General features: G+C 44.5%; 1 protein-coding gene and 1 long non-coding RNA gene across 38 annotated transcripts; one reads left to right on the top strand and one right to left on the bottom strand.

Annotated features, from left to right (window-relative positions):
* Nucleotides 1–666: 666 nt before the first annotated feature.
* Nucleotides 667–18,220, bottom strand: LOC134478955 (uncharacterized). 35 transcript variants are annotated; one of them, XR_015620725.1, is made up of 9 exons: nt 18,086–18,220; nt 15,730–15,969; nt 14,040–14,600; nt 13,398–13,469; nt 12,618–12,689; nt 4,881–5,166; nt 3,450–3,680; nt 3,089–3,238; nt 986–1,772 (listed from the first exon to the last, which is right to left on the bottom strand). XR_015620725.1 is itself a non-coding variant. In XM_087551578.1 (6 exons), exons 3-6 carry the CDS (start codon nt 14,063–14,065, stop codon nt 1,654–1,656), a joined length of 372 nt encoding a protein of 123 aa, XP_087407704.1. In that variant the 5' UTR covers nt 14,066–14,600; nt 15,730–15,969; nt 18,086–18,220; the 3' UTR covers nt 667–1,653. The 35 variants fall into 35 exon arrangements, 1 of the variants encoding a protein (XP_087407704.1); XR_015620718.1 differs by having other exon boundaries at nt 13,398–13,474; XR_015620736.1 differs by lacking the exon at nt 14,040–14,600 and having other exon boundaries at nt 667–1,772; nt 3,450–3,677; nt 13,398–13,474.
* Nucleotides 5,636–6,623, top strand: LOC148005722 (uncharacterized). 3 transcript variants are annotated; one of them, XR_015620749.1, is made up of 3 exons: nt 5,636–5,782; nt 5,918–5,977; nt 6,434–6,623. It is a non-coding gene; the product is annotated as an uncharacterized LOC148005722 (long non-coding RNA). The 3 variants fall into 3 exon arrangements; XR_015620748.1 differs by having other exon boundaries at nt 6,466–6,623; XR_015620750.1 differs by having other exon boundaries at nt 6,485–6,623.
* Nucleotides 18,221–18,507: the final 287 nt, after the last annotated feature.

The raw sequence follows: 18,507 nt of genomic DNA on the forward strand, positions 1-18,507 counted from the left end.
ATGAAGGTTGTGTACAGAACTGTCTTTAAGAAACAAACAAACAAACAACAACAACAACAACAAAAACCCAGCAGACATATAAGGTATCTATAATGATCAGGGACTCTGAGAAACCAACTTGTGTGGCTGTTCAGCTTTCTTTTCTTTTTCTTCTCTTTGAAATGATAATCTGCAGGGTGTCTCTGCCCACTTCATGAAGACTCCACAGAGCTCCACATACCTCCCGGCTTTCACTGCCTTGGCTTAATCCTGGTAGTGACCTCACATACCATCAAGTCCAATTCCTCTGTCCAGGGCACAAAACTAATGCTCAGAAAGGCCGGATGACTTGTTTCCTGACCCCTGTTCTCACACCCTCTCTTTCTCCCTGCTCTCCTCTCACAGGAGCTGCTGTGGGGTGGGAAAGGACTCCATTTCAGACACTAGCAGCTTTCCCCTGGGTTCTGCCCTCTGTGTAAGGGAGACTAAGCTGAGCTTAGATGCCAGCCAGAACTTAGAAGAGCTAGACCCCTCCACCATTAAGTACTCAGTGCACACCCCAGAGAGTAAATACAGTCATCCACATAGGAACCAGGAGGAATGAAACAACAGGTGCTTTGAAAGGATTACAAAACTGTCTTTGTAGTGGGCCCTGTGAAAGCCACTTCCAGGGCGACAGGAAGGACATTTAATGTTTTCACTTAACATTTATTAAGTAAACCATGCTGCAGAGCAGGCTTTCCGTTCAAACCCTTTCTGGCTGTGTGCAGAAGCTTCTCAGGTACCTGCCGTTTCTTCCTTGTCCTCACAAAGACGCTTATTGAACAGCGAGAGGTAAGTAAACATCGGCAAAGCGCTAAAACGAAACCTGTCCAGTAGTCCAAGGGCTCACTCTGACAGAAGGGATCCAATGCCTGACCTTCAGAGGGTCACAAAAGATTCCAGTACAAGGCTTAATTCGGGAAGTGCTCAGAGCAACTATAGAAGGAGAAAGGGACAATGGCTCCAGAATCCCAAGAACTATTTTTAATATTTTCTCAGTTGTGTGTGTCCATATGTGTGGGTCCACTCACAAAGGCACGCAGTCCTGCTGGACCTAGAGTTACAGGCATTTGTAAGCTGCCAGGCCCTCTGTAAGAGCAGTCCACCTTCTTAATGGCTGAACCATCTCTCCAGTCCCAAGGGTTACAAGAAATATTTTGCTGTGGTCTGGGTGCCTGGGATCCTTAAAGAGCTTCTGTTCCATCAGTCTATGAATGGGTGTGACCTTTTGCACTTCTAAGAAGCTTTTGGATGTTGCCGGTGTCCAGGCTGAGGACCACACTTTGAGTAGCAAGTGCTTTCCACGTTCGTCCATCCCTAGTAGATGTGGGGTTAGGTGGGATGGGCTAGTATTAGGGAAAAGGAAATGCTGCTGAGGCCTGTTCCTCGGTGAAGGAGTAACTAGGGTGATCTCAGTCACTAAAAAGAGACTTCTGGAAATCCTAACAATATTAAAGTCCCAAGTGCTGGCACCACTGATGTGAGGAGGCGTACCTAGCTGCTCATTCTCAGGTGGGAGGCATCAGGCTCAGCTTCACCTGGTCCCCTTGAAGGGACAGCTCCAGTTTTAAGATGTCAGGTTAAAAGAAAAAATCGGACCACTAACTTTGGACCAAGTCAATGGGGCTGAGTTCAAAGGACCTTATTAGTTCTAGACCTAAAATAATAATAATCGTCGTCGTCGTCATCATCATCATCATCACCGTCACCATCATCATCATCACCATCATCATCTCTCAGATACCGCTGAGCTACAAAGACAGCAGATATGTTAATGTTTTCCTCTTGTTAAAGTTCGGTTTAAAGTGTACAGTTCAATGAGTTTTAACGAACACATAGTCAAGTAACGGCCCAAGGAACAGAACCATTCCACCACTTCCAAGTGTTGCTTCGTGTTTTTCTAAAGGCACTCAGAGCACCAAGCAAATAGCTGTGTGTGTGCAGGTGTGAGAGCCTCCGCATCTGTAAGATCAGCTGCAGCTTTCGGGGTGATCCCACCCCCACCCCCCCACGCCCCACCCTCCCACCTCCACCCCCACGCCCCACTCCCCACCTCCACCCCCACCCCCACCTCCACCCCCACGCCCCACCCTCCCACCTCCACCCCCACACCCCACTCCCCACCTCCACCCCCACGCCCCACCCCCCACCTCCACCTCCACGCCCCACCCCCCACCCCCCACCCCCTCTTTTCCACTCACACAAATGCAGACAAAGACCTGCTTTAGGTCCTGTGGCTTTGCTGCCTCTGAATTTTCTTATAAATGGGATGAATTCCTGTTGTTGTTCTAGCTTTTTTCTTTTTTTTTTTCATGTTAACGGTTACATTCGAGACTCTCGTCTATACCGTAGTATCTTAGAGTTCATTTTTATCACAATGTAATATTCTAGGGTTCATACGACAACTAGTTTGTCTGCTGGCCAGCTGGTATATGTTGGGGTTACGTCCAGGTTAGGACAAATACAAGGAAAATTTCTATGACCATCCGTAGGACTTGTGAATCATATGTTAAGTGTGTCTCAGACTTTGTAAGAAATTGCCAAACTAGTTTTCTCAAAGTACTCATGTCATTTGACATTTCTTCTGCAACCGAGAGTTTAGATTTACTTACATTTCCTGAGCACTTGGGATTGTCAGTTATTTTAATTTTAGCCCTTCAGAGTGTGTGTGTGTGTGTGTGTGTGTGTGTGTGTGTGTCTGTGTGTCTGTGTCTGTGTGTTATGTTATTTAATCTACATTAATGACTAATTCTTTTGACTATATATATATATATATATTTTTTTTTTTGGTTCTTTTTTTTGGAGCTGGGGACCGAACCCAGGGCCTCGCACTTCCTAGGCAAGCGCTCTACCACTGAGCTAAATCCCCAACCCCTAGACTATACTTTTTATACATCCTGTGGGCCAATTGTCTGTGTTCTTTGACTCAAAATTATTTACAAAAAAAATTGGTGAACTAAAGCCAAAGAAATGAAAATATAACCCCATATTTCTTCTACAGAGCCCTGGAAATAATGTTCCCAAGGAAAAAACCACTAAGGTATTATTATGAAATGGAAAGACTTACCCAGGGTCGGGGAGAAGCTCGGCCGGCAGAGAGGCTCCTGCTGCAAGCTTGACAACTTGAATTTGATCCCCGGACCCACATGGTAAAAGGAAAGAGCTCCTTCCACCAGGTCTCTAACCTCCACACACACGCTGCAACAAGCGCACCTCCCTCCAAAAAATGTAAAGAGAAAAGTGTAGACAGAAAATGGAAAGTCTGTGAATTTCCATACTTTCATGCATTTGGTGGGATAGATGGATTCAGACTGTAGAGGATAGATAAGTAGATTTTCATATCACAGAATAATTTTCAAGTGAGAATGGGTATCTGAATCCTAAATTATTAATCTGTAATAGAAAGATATAGTTGTGGAACCACATACTCATTGTGAAGAGGGTCTAGCACAGAAGTCAGGAGCGCTGGCTGGGTCCAGGGTCACCCATGAGAGTCTGGAGATCCAGAACTCGGCTTTCTGAAGGGCATGGAACTGAAGGCATTGAGGAGCCCCAGCAGGTCTGGCCTCGAGCTCAGGTGATGCGAACACAGAAGGTAGACTTCGGAACATGTCACTGTAAAGCATCTCAAAATTGCTGCCAGAGCCAGATGTGGCCTGCTTAAAGAACAACAAAGCCCCAGCTATCCCGGAGCACAGATGCCGTCTCAGCAAGTTCTCACCCCGTTTGTGTTGTTACACATTTATTCACAGGACTGTTGCCCCTGGGTGGGTATCTCAGTGTGATGTCCGTGCGTTCCAAGTGTTCCCTTGCTCCCGGTCTCAAAGAGCAGGCAAGGCAACTATTTGACGGTGTTTGAGATGTATTGTGAACAATTAAAAGTAACAAGAAAAATAAGCGGCTGGACTCACACCCTGCTTCTGTCACACATGGGAACATTGCTGAGCTCTCTGGGTCTCGATATCATCACACATAAAATTAATACAATAACAGGCCCCCCTGCTCGTGGAGTTAATGCATGGATGGTATCCGGGGTGTAGAATGTGCTCGGTAGATACTAGTCATCAGTGTAGACACTTAACTGCAAGCTAACTTAATGTGGAACATTGAAAAACTAAATGCGGATGTAGTAAAAGCACAGTGTTGCACACATATGTGTGAAAGATTCTATTTAGAAAAGAAAAAGAAAAGGAAAGGTGTGCCAAGCATGGAAACTCATGTCTGTGATCCTAGCACTTGAGAGGCTGAAGCAGGAGGATTGCCAGATGTTCGAGGCCAACTTAAGCTACATGTAGAGTTGCAGGGTAACTTGATCTGTCACACATATATGTGTACATGTACACACACACACACACACACATACATAGACACTCACACAGAGAGAGACAGACAGACAGAGACAGTGATAATAATTGTAATAAGGTCTGATTTTTACCTCAAAACATGTTAGCAAGGACTCATTTCTATAAAAGCACCCCACTATATACAGTAGATGACTTGTCCTCTTTTCTAAAAGGGATGCTTCACCTCCTCCAGGACCCAGAGAACAAGTCTGAGGGTATTGTTTCCTGAAAATGAATCCCTGGCTTAATCACGCTCAGCCCAGATAGTGGGTCAGGTGTTGCTAGGCAGAGCCCCAATAAGACACTCTGGCTTTTCTCGGGATCCTCTCCGTGTTGCTCTCAAGGACGCCATCTTGCACTAAGGCCATAACCTTTTCCCCAAAGATGTATGCTCATCACAAGAATCGGTTGTGGAATGTGTGGGTAACACACAGATGTCACCCTTAAAAATCGCCCAAGGGCCAGAGAGACTGCCTACTTCCCTCAAATAGACAAACTCCCCTTTCTTGAATGTACCTTTTTTCCTGGTTTCTTCCTTCTGATTCTAGCAGGATTCCCTCTGTGGCCAAACCCCACTCTTCTCCACAGAGGTTGCAGACTGGACCGTGTCACTTGTTTAGTGGGGTACTTAGTGGGGATTTGACAGCCATAAGGGCGCACAGGTGCACGTGTGCAGGTGGGAGCCCCTCTACAGCTCTAAAAGCAGCCGTGGCTTGCAGGGTGAGGTCCTTATTCTTCAACTCTTCATACAACTGTGGAGAGCCGAGAACAGACTCAGAGGTGAGTCACTGAAGAGTTATTCCTAAACAGCAAAGACCAACTTTTTAGTGAATTCCAAATCTTGGAGTCACCCGAGTCCAAAGAGGGAAGTCGTGAGAGTCAGGAGAGGGGGGCAGGAGGTAGTGAAAAAAATAGAAGCGACAGAAATAGGACTTCAGTGTTCTGGCTGCTCATTAGACCAGCACTGAGCTGGTGCTCATATGGCCTGAATAACTGATACTTTTTATAAGTAACTGAAGAGCTATAAAAAGCTTAGCATTTGAGAAAACAACAAACAGCTGTGGTAAATGAGCAAGAAAACGAAGAAAAAAAAAATCCAAAAGAGCAAGTAAGCATTGTCTGGGTGGCAGAAGGTCAAGCTGCTGCTTGAGGAAGTATTAAAGCTCTCCCGCACAGTTGCTACAGTGTATGGACCTCGCCCCTCCCCCTTCCCACCCCCACCCCCGCCCCCGCTAGCCACACCTCTCCCTGAACTCACCCTCCTCCCTGTCAAAGAGAAAGAACACATGCAAGTCAATAGAAGGCTGGCCGTTATTTCCTGAAAACAGCGTTTGCTAACACAGGAGGCCCAACCACGAATTAAGCAGCGTACACCTGAGGTCATGCAGACCTACAGTGCGAGCAAACCTCTCTCTGAGGTCAGCTTCCACTGCCTTCTGGATGAGCCTCACTGAACTGGGACACTCCCTCCCTCCCCCCGGGATTAGTTTATGTGCACCCTGAGATGTCATACAGTCATACAGTTCCTTTTAACAGAAAAATGTCATCTGCAGGGACCGCAGCTAGCAACGATGTGTAACGATATTCCTTCCGACTTCCTCAGCTGGCTGTTGGTAAGTTCAATGATGATGTCACTGTCGGGTGGGGAGGAATGCAGTAAAGTGGCCAGACACCTTGACTCTGGCCTCTAAAGTCAACTCCAATGCTCACTGTTCACCACGTGAGTGTTAATCCCTTAGCACCTCAGCTTCCTCGTAGTAAATTTAGTAAGCCTGTGTTTCCTTCCTCTGGTCTCCAGTTGAATCTCAGCTTAGCTTGCTAACTAATACTTGAGAACAAACTTGAATGGCCCACAGACACCTCCCCTTGTTTCTAAGCTCTAGGCAGTAGTCTTGATAACACATCCCGAGTACTAGTTGGAAGAAATGGAAAAGGAGGTTTTTGCTTCTTATGTTATTGAAGGAAAATAATTCGGCCAAGACACATAGCAAATTAAGGACAGTGTAATGATTTGTATATGCTTGGCCCAGGGAGTGGCACTAATTGAAAGTGTGTCCACGTTGGAGTAGGTGTGTCACTGTGGGTGTGGGCCTTATCCTAGCTGCCTGGAACTCCATTAGCAGCCTTCAGATGAAGATGTAGAGCTCTCAGCTCCTCCTGCACCATGCCTGCCTGGATGCTGCCATGCTCCCACCTTGATGATAATGGACTGAACCTCTGAACCTGTAAGCCAGCCCCAATTAAATGTTGTCCTTATAAGACTTGCCTTGGTCATGGTCTGTTCACAGCAGTAAAACCCTAACTAAGACAGACAGTATACTCCAGAGAAAGACTGCAATGGGCAGGGTGAACTAAGTGCTTTGGGTTCTGTGTTGTGGGTTTTAAAACTGTTTTAATGAATATTTATTAAGTGAATGGTATATTCATGAGGTCAGGTGACTCCCTTCCAAATCATGTTAGACTGGACCTCCTTTTTAAAAAAAATCTATTCTTCTCTTTTATATAACATCCCAATAGCAGTTTTCCCTCCCTCACTCCTCCCAGTCCCTCCCCACCATCCCTACCATGCCCCAGATTCACTCCTCCATTTCCTTTCAGAAAGGAACAGGCCTCTAAGGGATATCAGCCGAGCATGGCATAGCAAGTCACAAGACCAGGCACAGACCCTCACATCAAGACTAGACAAGGTAACCCAGCAGGAGGAAAGGGTCCCAAGAGCAGGCAAAAGAGCCAGAGACAGTCATCTCCATTCCCACTGTTAGGAATCCCACAAGAACACCATAACATTTCAGCAGAATACCTAGGTCAGATCTATAAGGATCCCTGACTGTTGCCTCAGTCTCCATGAGCCCCTATGAGCCCTGGTTAGTTGATTCTGTAGACTGTTTTTTATGGTACCTTTGACCCCTCTGGCTCCTACAACTTCCTCCCCCTCTTCTGCAGGATTCCCTAAGCTCTGACTAATGTTTGGCTGTGGGTCTCCGCATCTGTTCCCCTCAGGTGCTGGGTGAAGCCTCTCTTTCAACAATTGGGATCTCCTTTTAAATGTATTTCTTTCCACCATTCTCTTGAAAATTCCTCAGGGGAAGTGTTGGGGGGGCCTCAAAAACATAATGCACACTGATATAAGGAAGACTGGGTCTGTTCATAACCAGAATGAGCGGTCATTGGAAAGTGCTGTGACATCACACCTCTGATACAGTGAGAGGAACCTAATTGCGGCTTCAAGTGCATTTACTCACACAGGGAGGCTCTGGCCAGCTCCAGCTGATGCATCTATGGCACAGCTCCCACACATGAGAGCATTGTGTGAGATGGGACAAGAAGATTGTAAGGACCTCTGGACTGTAAGGATGAAAGGCAGAGAACCAGGATATTAGGGCAGAAACGCAGCACCCAAGTAATCCCGACAATATGGCTGCCTACATAGGCCCTAAACAAGGACAACAGCAGTTCATGTTCCAACATGGATGGGGGAATCTCACAGGACCGAACCCCTAGTGAAGAGCTACAGGAAATTGACAGATGAGAAAGAGATACTCTTCTCCAGGGATGAGCTCATAATCGATTATCCAATGCCAACTGGTCAATCCTAAAAAGAACATATGTACAAAGAAAACTAAATAAACTCAGCATGGTATAATTATATATTTATTTATGTGTGTGTGTGGGGGGTGTGTGGTGTGTGGGTGTGTGTGTGTGTGGTATATGTGTGTGGTGTGGTGTGTGTGTGTTGATGTGTGTTGTGACACAAGCTAAAGTCATCTGAGAGCAAGGAACCTCAATTAAGAAAGTGTCCCCAAAGATTTGGCTGTAGGCAAACCTGTGAGGCATTTTCTTAACCAGAGTTTTAATAGGGCAGGACACAAGCCATTGTGCACGGTGCCATCCCCGGGTCTGGGGGTCCTGGGTTCTATCAAAAAAGCAGATTGAGCTAGCCAAAGTGAGCAAGCTAATAAGTACCACCCCTTCGTGGCCTCTGCATCATCTCCTACCTCCAGATTCCGTCCCTTACTACATTTGATGATAGATTATGTAAATGTAAGTCAAATAAACCCTTTCTTCCCCACCTTACCTTGCTCACAGTATCATCGTCACAGCAATAACAACCCTAAGTAAGACAATCAGTGTGTGTTACTGACAAAGAAAAAAGAGCCCATGAACTTGAGAGAAAGGAGAAGGGGGGACCTGGAATCAGACGGGGAAAGAAGTCGGGAGTTAATGTGCAAATAGCATGCATATGAAGTTAAAGAGATAAACGTAATATTTGGAAAAAGGAAGTATCCCTAACCAAGAATCTACACTTAGGCATGCTGTTTACGTGAACCATAAACAAATATGGTCCTTATTTATACCTGTCAGGAATTGCTGAGGGGAAAAAATGACAAAACGCTCATCTTTTTGAAGAAAGTAAATGTTTGGATCTCATCTCTGTAGCAAAATACCTGACATAAGCAACCCAGGGGGAGGAAGGTTTATTAAGGCACAATGTCAAAACATGACCGTTGAGCCCACTGCCTGAGACCTAAAGTGAGGCTGGAAATAATAAGGGAATGGTATGGTGGGGCACACAAGAGGCTTTTGAAAGTTTACTTTGACATCCCTGGCTCAAATTTATAGCCCTGGTCCACTTAGACGCAGGGGGCAGGGGAGACCCAAAGACACTGACACAGATGAAGGCGGAGAAACCCTTCCGAGTTGTATTTCTAGCCTCGAGATGCTCGCCACACCTGAGAGTGGTCCTCTGAGAGGGAAGACCTCTACTCCTCAAATCTGTTCTCTTCTAGTCTCAGTGGCAGCTCTGTGCTCCAGCACCATGCTCTCTCCTTTAAGATAATTTCTAGTGCAGCCTTCTCCCGCAACTGCAGCACCAAGACCCAGCATGATACAGAAGTCCTGGTCTTTGATAATTAAATGTTTCCCCCTCCAGGACCTTGCTTGCCTCGATTCTTCCTCTAAGCATATGCTCTGATTAAAACGGACACAATTAGAGTCCTCCCCTCCCTCCCCCATCAGAGCACTAGTCTTTGCTGACCCAACGCTGACTCATTCCATGATTCATCTCCCCAATGCTCTCGAAGGGCAAATAGGTGTCAAGCCCCAGGGAACTGCTTCTGTGAATGCACTTTTTACTGGAACCTATCCTATTGCAAGGCTCTTCTGCCAGATTCCATTAGGAAATTGCAAGCAGATGCATATATCCAAGTGCCCTCTTCTTTCCCCTTCATAATATATAGACATCAGATTGCAGGGTGGGGCTGGGCTGACTGCCTCTCAGGATTTCTGGGCACAGCAGACACTCGAACCAATGTGAATCCCAAGAATGCAACTCTTGTGCAGGTGAATACATAGTACAGATCCCCTCATCGGTGAGAGTCTACGAAGCTACCAGACAGGGGAGAGCAAAGTGACAATCAATACGTTGTATTTCAGAATGTCAAGGGAAGGCCATAACAAGATGGGCAGCCTGCCCCACGAACATGAAGAGAACAGAAATACCTAAGGATTGATTAGGGGCCGGGACAAATTCCAGGCTTGAACTCAATCACAAATTATGCTAAAAGCTCCCAAGGGAGGGCTCCAATTGGCAATTTTTTGAGCCATGCATTCCATTCTTCTGATACAGACATCATTCCTGCCTGAGGGATGACTGGAGAATTAAAAGTCCAAGAAGAAGTGAGTTCAGGAAGGGCTGCTTTCCCATCCGAATGCCCTCAATCTTCCTGAGACGTCTCCCGCCATATTTAAAAATGAGTAGACTTTATTATTCCAAGTTGTCATTCTGGCCGTTCATGAAAGCCAAAGTCAGCATTCAGAATGATAAAGAAAATCTTGGATGACAATGGCCAAGTTGGAAGGCTGCACTGTGGCAGGCAGACATCCAGGTAGATTCGTACAAAAGGCCAAGTTGAAAGGCAGGTGTGGTCAATCTTTAAGAAAATGCCCTTTAAGGTGTTTTCAAGAACAGTTAGGCCTTGTCTTTTTCTGTGAACAACAGAGACATATATTTAATCACTAGCATATTGTATAGGAAAAAAATATATAGACCTTCAAGACCTCAAAATATATAGCTGCAGTTCCAACCTTCATTACCAGAAATAACTAGAGGAAATGAAAAGCAGGTGGGAGAAGGCTTTCCTGAGTGATGCCAGGGCTTCGTTTTAATTCGGCTTGTGTGCGGCCTGCTCCTACCTCCCCGTCCTGCTGACCATATACTCAGAGGTCAAACTGCTAAAATCAAGCAAACACACTCAATTTCCTTTAGACTTAACCTCCGAAGTCGGAAGCACATTTCTCTTGAGACAACGTGAATTTCAGGGGTCTGACTTAATCAGAGACAATGCTAAGACCATGTAGGGTGTGTGTGTATGTGTGCGCTTGTGAAAGATGGGTACTGGAAATCTGAGAGGAGTTCTTTATTTCTTCAATGTATAAATTATATCTTCCAACGCCAACAGACCATGCACACTATTCTCTGGAAGATACAATGTATACATTGTTAACGACTGGTAAGTGGACAAAGGGGACACAGGGTAGACCTAAGGACACACCTCTTCTCCCTTCCCTAAAGAACCCGTGGCTCCCTTTCCGTTCTATAGGCAGCTGTTTGAATCCTTCGAAATTTCAGAACTGCCCAAGAATAGAAAAGTGGTCATTAGCATACGCTTTGAATATATACCAGAGACTACTGCCCCACACAAAGGCAGAGCAGGGTCGCTCACGATTCAGCGTTCTACTTGGAGCAAGATCCTTCTTCGTTAGTTTACAGCCCGGCTCTGGGAGCATCACACATGATTTTGGTAGACAAAGGGGGTCAGGAAATGAGATTAAAGCCTGCTTCTGCCTCTTCCTGAACGCTAACCTTTGACAAGTCATTTAACCCCTGGATAACTCAATTTCCCTCTCTGTGAAATGAAGCATTGAAATAGATCATTTCCAAGGTCACTTTCTGCTATAAAGTTTTATGATGTCTAAGGCTCTGGATCTATTGGAAAGGGCTGTGCTAGTGTAGATTCATTGCACTTAAAACCCCGGGGAGCTAGAAAGACTTTAAAGTGACACACAATTATGACAGAAAGTCAAGAGATATCCAGGTTCCTAACGAATGAACTTGTTCAAAATTCATCTGTGTGCAAGGAAATTTTTGGTTATGGTGACTCCCACAAAAGCTGCCCCCACAGAGAAAAATCAGAGCTGCCACTTTAGAGTTTCAACTCACTTCCTCCTGTCAGCTTACCCTGTGGATGCTCCAGGAACACTGCCTTTCTCTTATTGAGCCTCTAATCTAATCAGGGGACAGGAACAAGAGCCTCTGGCAAGTTGTATAAGTTTGATTGTGTGCCCATTAACTCACACAGACACACCACACACACATATGCACTACAGCATACACACAGCATGCCCTATATACCTCAACACACACACACACACACACACACACACGTACTACACACATATACACTATACCACACATACATGCACACACAGCCACACAGACTCATACATACACATATACAAACCTACACACACTTATACACACATATACATAAAACACACACACATACATACATACATACATACATACATACATACTCACACATACACACACTCATATATACTCACAGACACATACACACACACAGCATACCATACACATATACACCACACTATAACTTCACTCACACACATGGGCATTACATACATACACACCATACCACATATACATACACACACACACATAACTACTACATCACACCCTTATAGACTCACCCCCACACACATACAAACACACACACACACACACACACACACACACACACACACATCATATTGGCAGTAGTCCCCACAGTAATGAACAGGCTTCATGGATAGACACATGGGTCCCTACTGAAGGGGTAGGTTATTACACTTCCTGGTCATGCATTTTCAATGCCAGATGTTCTTTTGTGTCTGGAGTCAGGGATAAAGAACTTCAACTGCAAGGATGACACCTTACTGGGGCTCGGAACTGCACTCATTGTGACCTGCTTTCTTCTACTCTTTCTTTTTGACTATGCCAACACTGGCATCTGTCTGCTAATCATGGCCATCCTGGTTTACATAACCCACTCTACTGCGTTAGCCACACTAACACCCACATTATTCCCTCTGCTGCCCCAGGAGTATGGGGCAGCTGCTGGGCTCAGCCTTTCTCAAAACATAAGATCCATAAGCAAATTTTTTCCAAGTTTTGCCAATCATTTCCTACCTCACCTATATCGCTAATTTTCCTGTGTCCTGTCTCAATCACTGATCCTGTGGGTGGCATCTTCTTTCTTTCGTGCCCTGGTGTTGACACGACACTCTACTCAGACAATAAGAAAATACATTTGCTGGGATGAATTCCCTGTTTGAGGTTATTGAATCTCTCTCTCTAAATGGCCATTCCTTATAATGTAAAATGAACTCAAGCTTTTTGAAAACTCTGAACATTTTTATGGTCTGAGTAACAAGACATACTTTCAAGTGGATTGCTTGTCTCTCTTCACTCTTTCTAGCTGACAGGTACTGTTACATGTCCACTCTTCTTCCTCTCCACTACATCCAGACTTTGAAGTCCTGACCCTTGTACCTAACAATGTGACTTTATTTAGAAACAGGCATGCTGAAGATGTGACTCGTTAGGATGGGAAGATCATGCTGGAGCAGGGTGAACCCGTTACCCAGTATCGGTGTCCTTGTTATAAGAGGACACTCAGAGTCGTATGTGCAAAGAAAATATCATGTGCCAAACCAGGCAATAATAAATTATGCTTCTACAAGCCAAGGAGCACAGAGCACAGTCAGTAACTCATCTCCACCCTCCTCGATATCAGGCTACTCAGTTTCAGGATTTTGAGTAAAGATGTCTCTGCTAAGCCACTCTGTTAATGGCGTTTGCAACAGTCCTAAGCAACTCACACAACAACCACATTTGGATACCTTCTTCTAGGCTTTTCTTTAAATGACTAAGAACAGGGCTGGGGAGATGGCTTAAGAAGTAAACATACTCACCACTGAGCCTGACTTTGGTCCTCAGAACCATGTGGTGAAAGAAGAGATCCAACTGACTGTCGGAGTTGTTCTCTGATCTCCAGGTGTGCCCGACACATGCAAACAAACATGTACACACTAAATTAATTAATAAATGTAAAAAAGTAAATTACCCAGAGCATATCTTTAACAGTTTGTTTAAATCTGATTTCTTTGCCCATTGCAATCTTGGTCATTGTCAACACACATACACACACACACACACACACACACACACACACACACACACTTCAAAATAAAAAACACCCTCACACCTCCCAACAAACCTCAAAAACAAACATACACACACACACACACACACACACACCTCAAAATAAAAAACACCCTCACACCTCCCACACACCTCAAAAACAAACACACATACACATAAACACATACATACACATACACATACACACATGCGTGCGCGCGCGCACACACACACACACACACACACACATACATACGTGTCCTGGCCCCACTGGGTAGCTGTTGGGAATGTTCCATAGACTATTCTATAATAGCCAATGTCAGGAGGGCTGGTGTTTTCTTACACTCTGATTCTGACTTAGTGAAAAACACAGAAGAAGAAAGAAAAGAAAAAAAAAAAAACAGCACACTTACATACTCATTGGTTTAGGCCCCGTCATGATTCCTTTTAAGAAGCTGCCAATAGATTTTAGTCATGTTCTGGCGAAGGTTTCCCCGACCACAAACACTACATAGTTGCTGAATGAGTCACCACCTTGAGTAATCTAATTCCTTGACCAGTACATGCCTGCTGCTCATAGCTCACAGCTCAGCATCTGGTTGTGGGTTTTGTTTTGATGGGTTCCCTGAATTTTCTTAAATGCTTTCTAAGGGTCAAGTTAAAGACTTACTATGAATCCTTTGGGAGTCAGTGGCGTGTGAACTGGCCAGTCGTCAAGAACCAAAATGCTAAGTTTCATTAAGCCTTCTCATGCATTAAGCACGGCTTGATATGCCCTTAACACTGGGGGAAGCAGGGATTGTAAACTAGAAACTTTGCCCTCTCAAGCTGTAAGCCTTTTTGCTGAAGAATCCAGGAGGGAAAAAGGGGGAGAAACAGAAGGGCTTCTGGGGAAAGATGTCAGGGGAGCAGAGCCCGCCCATGTCTCCAGACAGGCTCTGGGAATTCAGCATGTGCACCAGACGTCTGGATGCCTGGAAGAGCAGAACAAAACTATAACCAAACGGTTATTTCTATCAAAGACTAAATAAAGCAAACAGACCACTGGGCTTATTTTTGCCTTTATGTGTGGCTAAAAGATGTTTTCCTTTTTGACATGTTCTAATCACAAGATTCCTTATGTGCGTGTGTGTTTCTAGGTATGTCTGTGTGTAAATGTGTCTGTGTGTAAATGTATATATATACACATATGTGTATGTCTCTGTGTCTGTGTGTCTGTGTGTCTATGTGTCTATATCTGTGAGTGTGTCTCTGTGTGTGTGTGTCTATGTGTGTGTCTGTGTGTGTGTCTGTGTGTGTGTGTCTGTGTCTCTGTGTGTGTCTGTGTGTGTCTCTCTCTATGTGTCTGTGTACGTGACTGTGTGTCTCTGTGTCTGTGAATGTCTTGTGTGTATATGTGTCTCTATGTGTGTCTGTATGTGTGTCTACATGTGCATCTTTGTGTCTATGTGTGTGTCTGTGTCTACATATGTATTCGTGTGTCTATGTGTATGTGTCTGTGTGTATGTCTATGTGTGCCTCTGTGTCTATGTCTGTGTGGGAGATCTGAGGTCAACCTTTGCTGTTGTTCCTTATCATATTCCTTTTCTGTGGCTGTGATAAAATAACCATGATCAAGAACAACTTCAAGACTACAGTATTTATTTTGTCCCCAGAGGGACACCCATTGTGGTGGTGAGAAAGCCAGCTACACACAAGAAGCACAGAAAGTGAACTAGATGTGGAACAAGCTATACACTCTCATAGACCTCCTCCAGTTATGTCCTTCCTTCAGGAAAACTCTACTTCCTAGAGGTTCCAAAATCTCCCCAAACAGCACCACCAACTGGGACCAAGTGTTCAAACATGTGCCATCACAAAGAGCCATCAACTGAATTTTGACAGTGTCTGTCAGTGAACCTGAACTTAGCAATTAGGTTAGGCCATTGTTATCTGACAAGACTTTCCTGGGGAGATATAACACACACATCTATTCCTCCCCATCCCCACCCCCCACATAGGACACTCTTGACATACCATAGTACGGATATCACCAAAGTCCAATTGGTGAACCATAAGTTTTATTGGGCTTAGTTAAAGGAATATGGGTGAGAGGTTACTTACAAAAGCAGAAATGATTTAAGGACAGTTGCATCACCAAAGTTTACCACAGCACAGGTGACAGCTCAGAAAAGTCAAGAACCTGGAGCACATTGCACAGCCTGTAGTCAGCTCAAAAGTTTGGAGCGTGTCCTTCCCAAATGTCTTGGTCTCTGTTTCTTCTAGGAAGCTGGTCATGTCTCAGTCTCTTCTTTGTGGTTATCTTGTCTGAATCTTCTTTGCTTACTCTTGGGAGGGTGGGACCTAGTGAACTTGATTAGTTTCAGGAACTTCCTGAGGCCATTTGAGTTATCTTCTGGCTAAGGAGCTGGCTATCCAAGAAGCTTGAGGATCTACCTGTCTCCCTCTCTACACAACTGGGGTTATATCCCATCATATCTTACATTTTTTTTTGAGACAGAGTCTGGCCTGGAAATTGACATGTAGACCTCCAACTCATCATCATCTGCCTGCCTCTGCCTCCCAAGTGCTGGGATTAAAGGCCTGAGCCACCACATCCAACTACACTTTTCTTTCCTTTTGCACCTTCCTTTTCTCTGGTCTGCCACAGGAGGTGCTTCCCACATTTAGGGTGGGGCTTCCTGCTTCAAGTAATCTAAGAAAATTCTTGAGAATGCCCAGTATCATGCCTTTTAGTTCATTCTAGGTCCATTCAAGTTGACAACCGAGATTAACTATCATAATAGTATTTAACATCTACTCACAGAAGAAGGAAAATCTGAAACTGAGGGACTTAGAGAAAGCCAGTCAGACACTAATGAAATTGTCCTTATAAGAAAACTATAGGGGTTGGGGATTTAGCTCAGTGGTAGAATGCTTGCTTAGCAAGCCAAGGCCCTGAGTCAGTTCCCAGCTCCGAAAAAGAGAAAAAAGAAAAAGAAAAAAAAAAAGAAAACTATAATATTCAAAATGCCTCTGTCTATCATCCCTAAAGAATAAAATATTTCCCAGCTAAAAACAAAGAATCTGGGCTGGGGAGATTCTCAGTCTGAGGAGTGCATACCAGGTCTGAAGACTTAAGTTTGATCTCTGGAATCCACATAGAAGTCAGGAAATAGGGTTTTTTTGTTTTGGTTTGTTTCTGTTTGCCTTACTCTTGTTGGCAAGCTCATCTATCCTATCACTGCCCTTGCTCTATTCCATCACTGATACTAGAACCAGCTTCTTCAGGGTTCCCAGGTACAATGAAGACTGGCAACCCTCCAGGATCGCTCCAGGCCTTCAGCACCAAATTGGGACTACTAAAGCGTCCAACCTCATGAACTAAGCAACGATGGGATTCTTGACTTCTCCAGTGTGAGATGGCCATTGTGGGACTATCTGACCATCTTGTATCAGTCAGTTTACTAAATCCAGTTTCAATATATTGTCCCGTCTGTCCATCAGTTCTCCTCTAAAGAACCCCAAGAAACAGTATGGAAACAGAAATGGGAGAAATGGCAGTGAAGTTCCAGGAATTCATTTCAACCATGTCATCCCATCCTCTAACATCCCTGAATAACAGTATTAGATCTCAAGCTTCTGTCCTGGCTGGGGAGGCATCCACGGCAGTGGAAGAGTAACCATTTAACCACATTACTCAAGACTTACATTTTATAGACAATTTACGGATCTCATAAAACCAGCTCTGTTTTCAAAACCACCCTAAGAACAGACGTGGCACAACTGTAAAGGTGAAAGACCTCAGGTGATGTGACACAGTGGAAGGGAGTCCAAAGACTCGTCACTCTGTGTTCTTTGTTCTTTACCTGCTAAGGCAGCTTGCCTTGAAGCAGCCATCCACATAGAGAAAGTTGCCTTTGACTCAGACCACACCCCTCCCTGCCTTAGGACACAGTTTCTGCTTCCCCATCTGCAGAGCAAGGTTAATGCCACTGATGCTCACAGATGAAGAGAGGAAAGCTAAGAAATGCCATTGGAGAGAAGGTGATAGACCAGAGGTATAGCCCACGCATTCACCATTGTCTCCATCAAAAAGTGGGTCACACGAGCCCAAATAACTGAAGAAATCTTGAGAGAGAAGAAAAAAAGGCATCATGTTTTGTGATTATAATTTATATTTAAAAGTTACAGTAGTCAAGACATTTCTTACTGTCATAAAAACAGACACACAGGCCAATGGAACAAAACCCCAACTATATAAAGCTAACAGATCTTCAACAAGGCCATCAAGAAGATACAACAGAGAAGTGTTTCCCCTCACCTCCATCTCTCTTTCTTATAACCCAGAATGGTCTCAAACTCATGATCCCTTTTCCTAAGATTACAGGTGTGTGCTGCCCCTCCTGGCTGATAGTTTTCTTAAGAAATGTGTTGTTTAAAATGGATAACTACATACCAAAGCATGAGACAGTCTTACCTTATACTGGACACAGGAATCCATTCCTAGATGTAAAAATCTAAAACCATCAAACTAGAACGGGGTGCAGGAGAAAACTTCCATGACCCCAGCCATAACTCTTCCCCTGCTTTGTGAAAGACTGGCAACAAAAGCAGATATAAATAAACATGACCACCCACAACAGAGCTTCCGCACAGCCAAGTCAGCCAACGGAATGAACAAGCAGCTTGTGGAAGGAAATGTTTGCAAAGTTAAAGTAATGAACTTAAGCTACATAAAAAACATACATGACTCCAACCACAACAACAACAGCAACAAAACCCAAACAATCCAATTAGAAATAGGCAAAAACATCTATCTGAGTAGGGATTTTAAAAATGAACTAAAAAATTGTCTGACACGTTTATAAAACACTCACCAACGCTAATCAGGGAGTGCAC

This window comes from Rattus norvegicus, chromosome 5 (assembly GCF_021556685.1).
Source record: "Rattus norvegicus strain SHRSP/BbbUtx chromosome 5, alternate assembly SHRSP_T2T, whole genome shotgun sequence".
Lineage (NCBI taxonomy): Eukaryota > Metazoa > Chordata > Mammalia > Rodentia > Muridae > Rattus > Rattus norvegicus.

Excerpts from the sequence above, each read along its gene's own strand:
- LOC134478955 (XM_087551578.1), bottom strand. The coding sequence starts at position 14,065 with ATGACGGGGCCTAAACCAATGAGTAT. Across the intron at positions 13,475-14,039 it reads GGGCCTAAACCAATGAGTAT|ATCAGAGAACAACTCCGACA; the intron begins GTAAGTGTGCTG and ends GCACACCTGGAG. Across the intron at positions 1,773-3,088 it reads GAGCTTCTCCCCGACCCTGG|CTCAGCGGTATCTGAGAGAT; the intron begins GTAAGTCTTTCC and ends CTGTCTTTGTAG.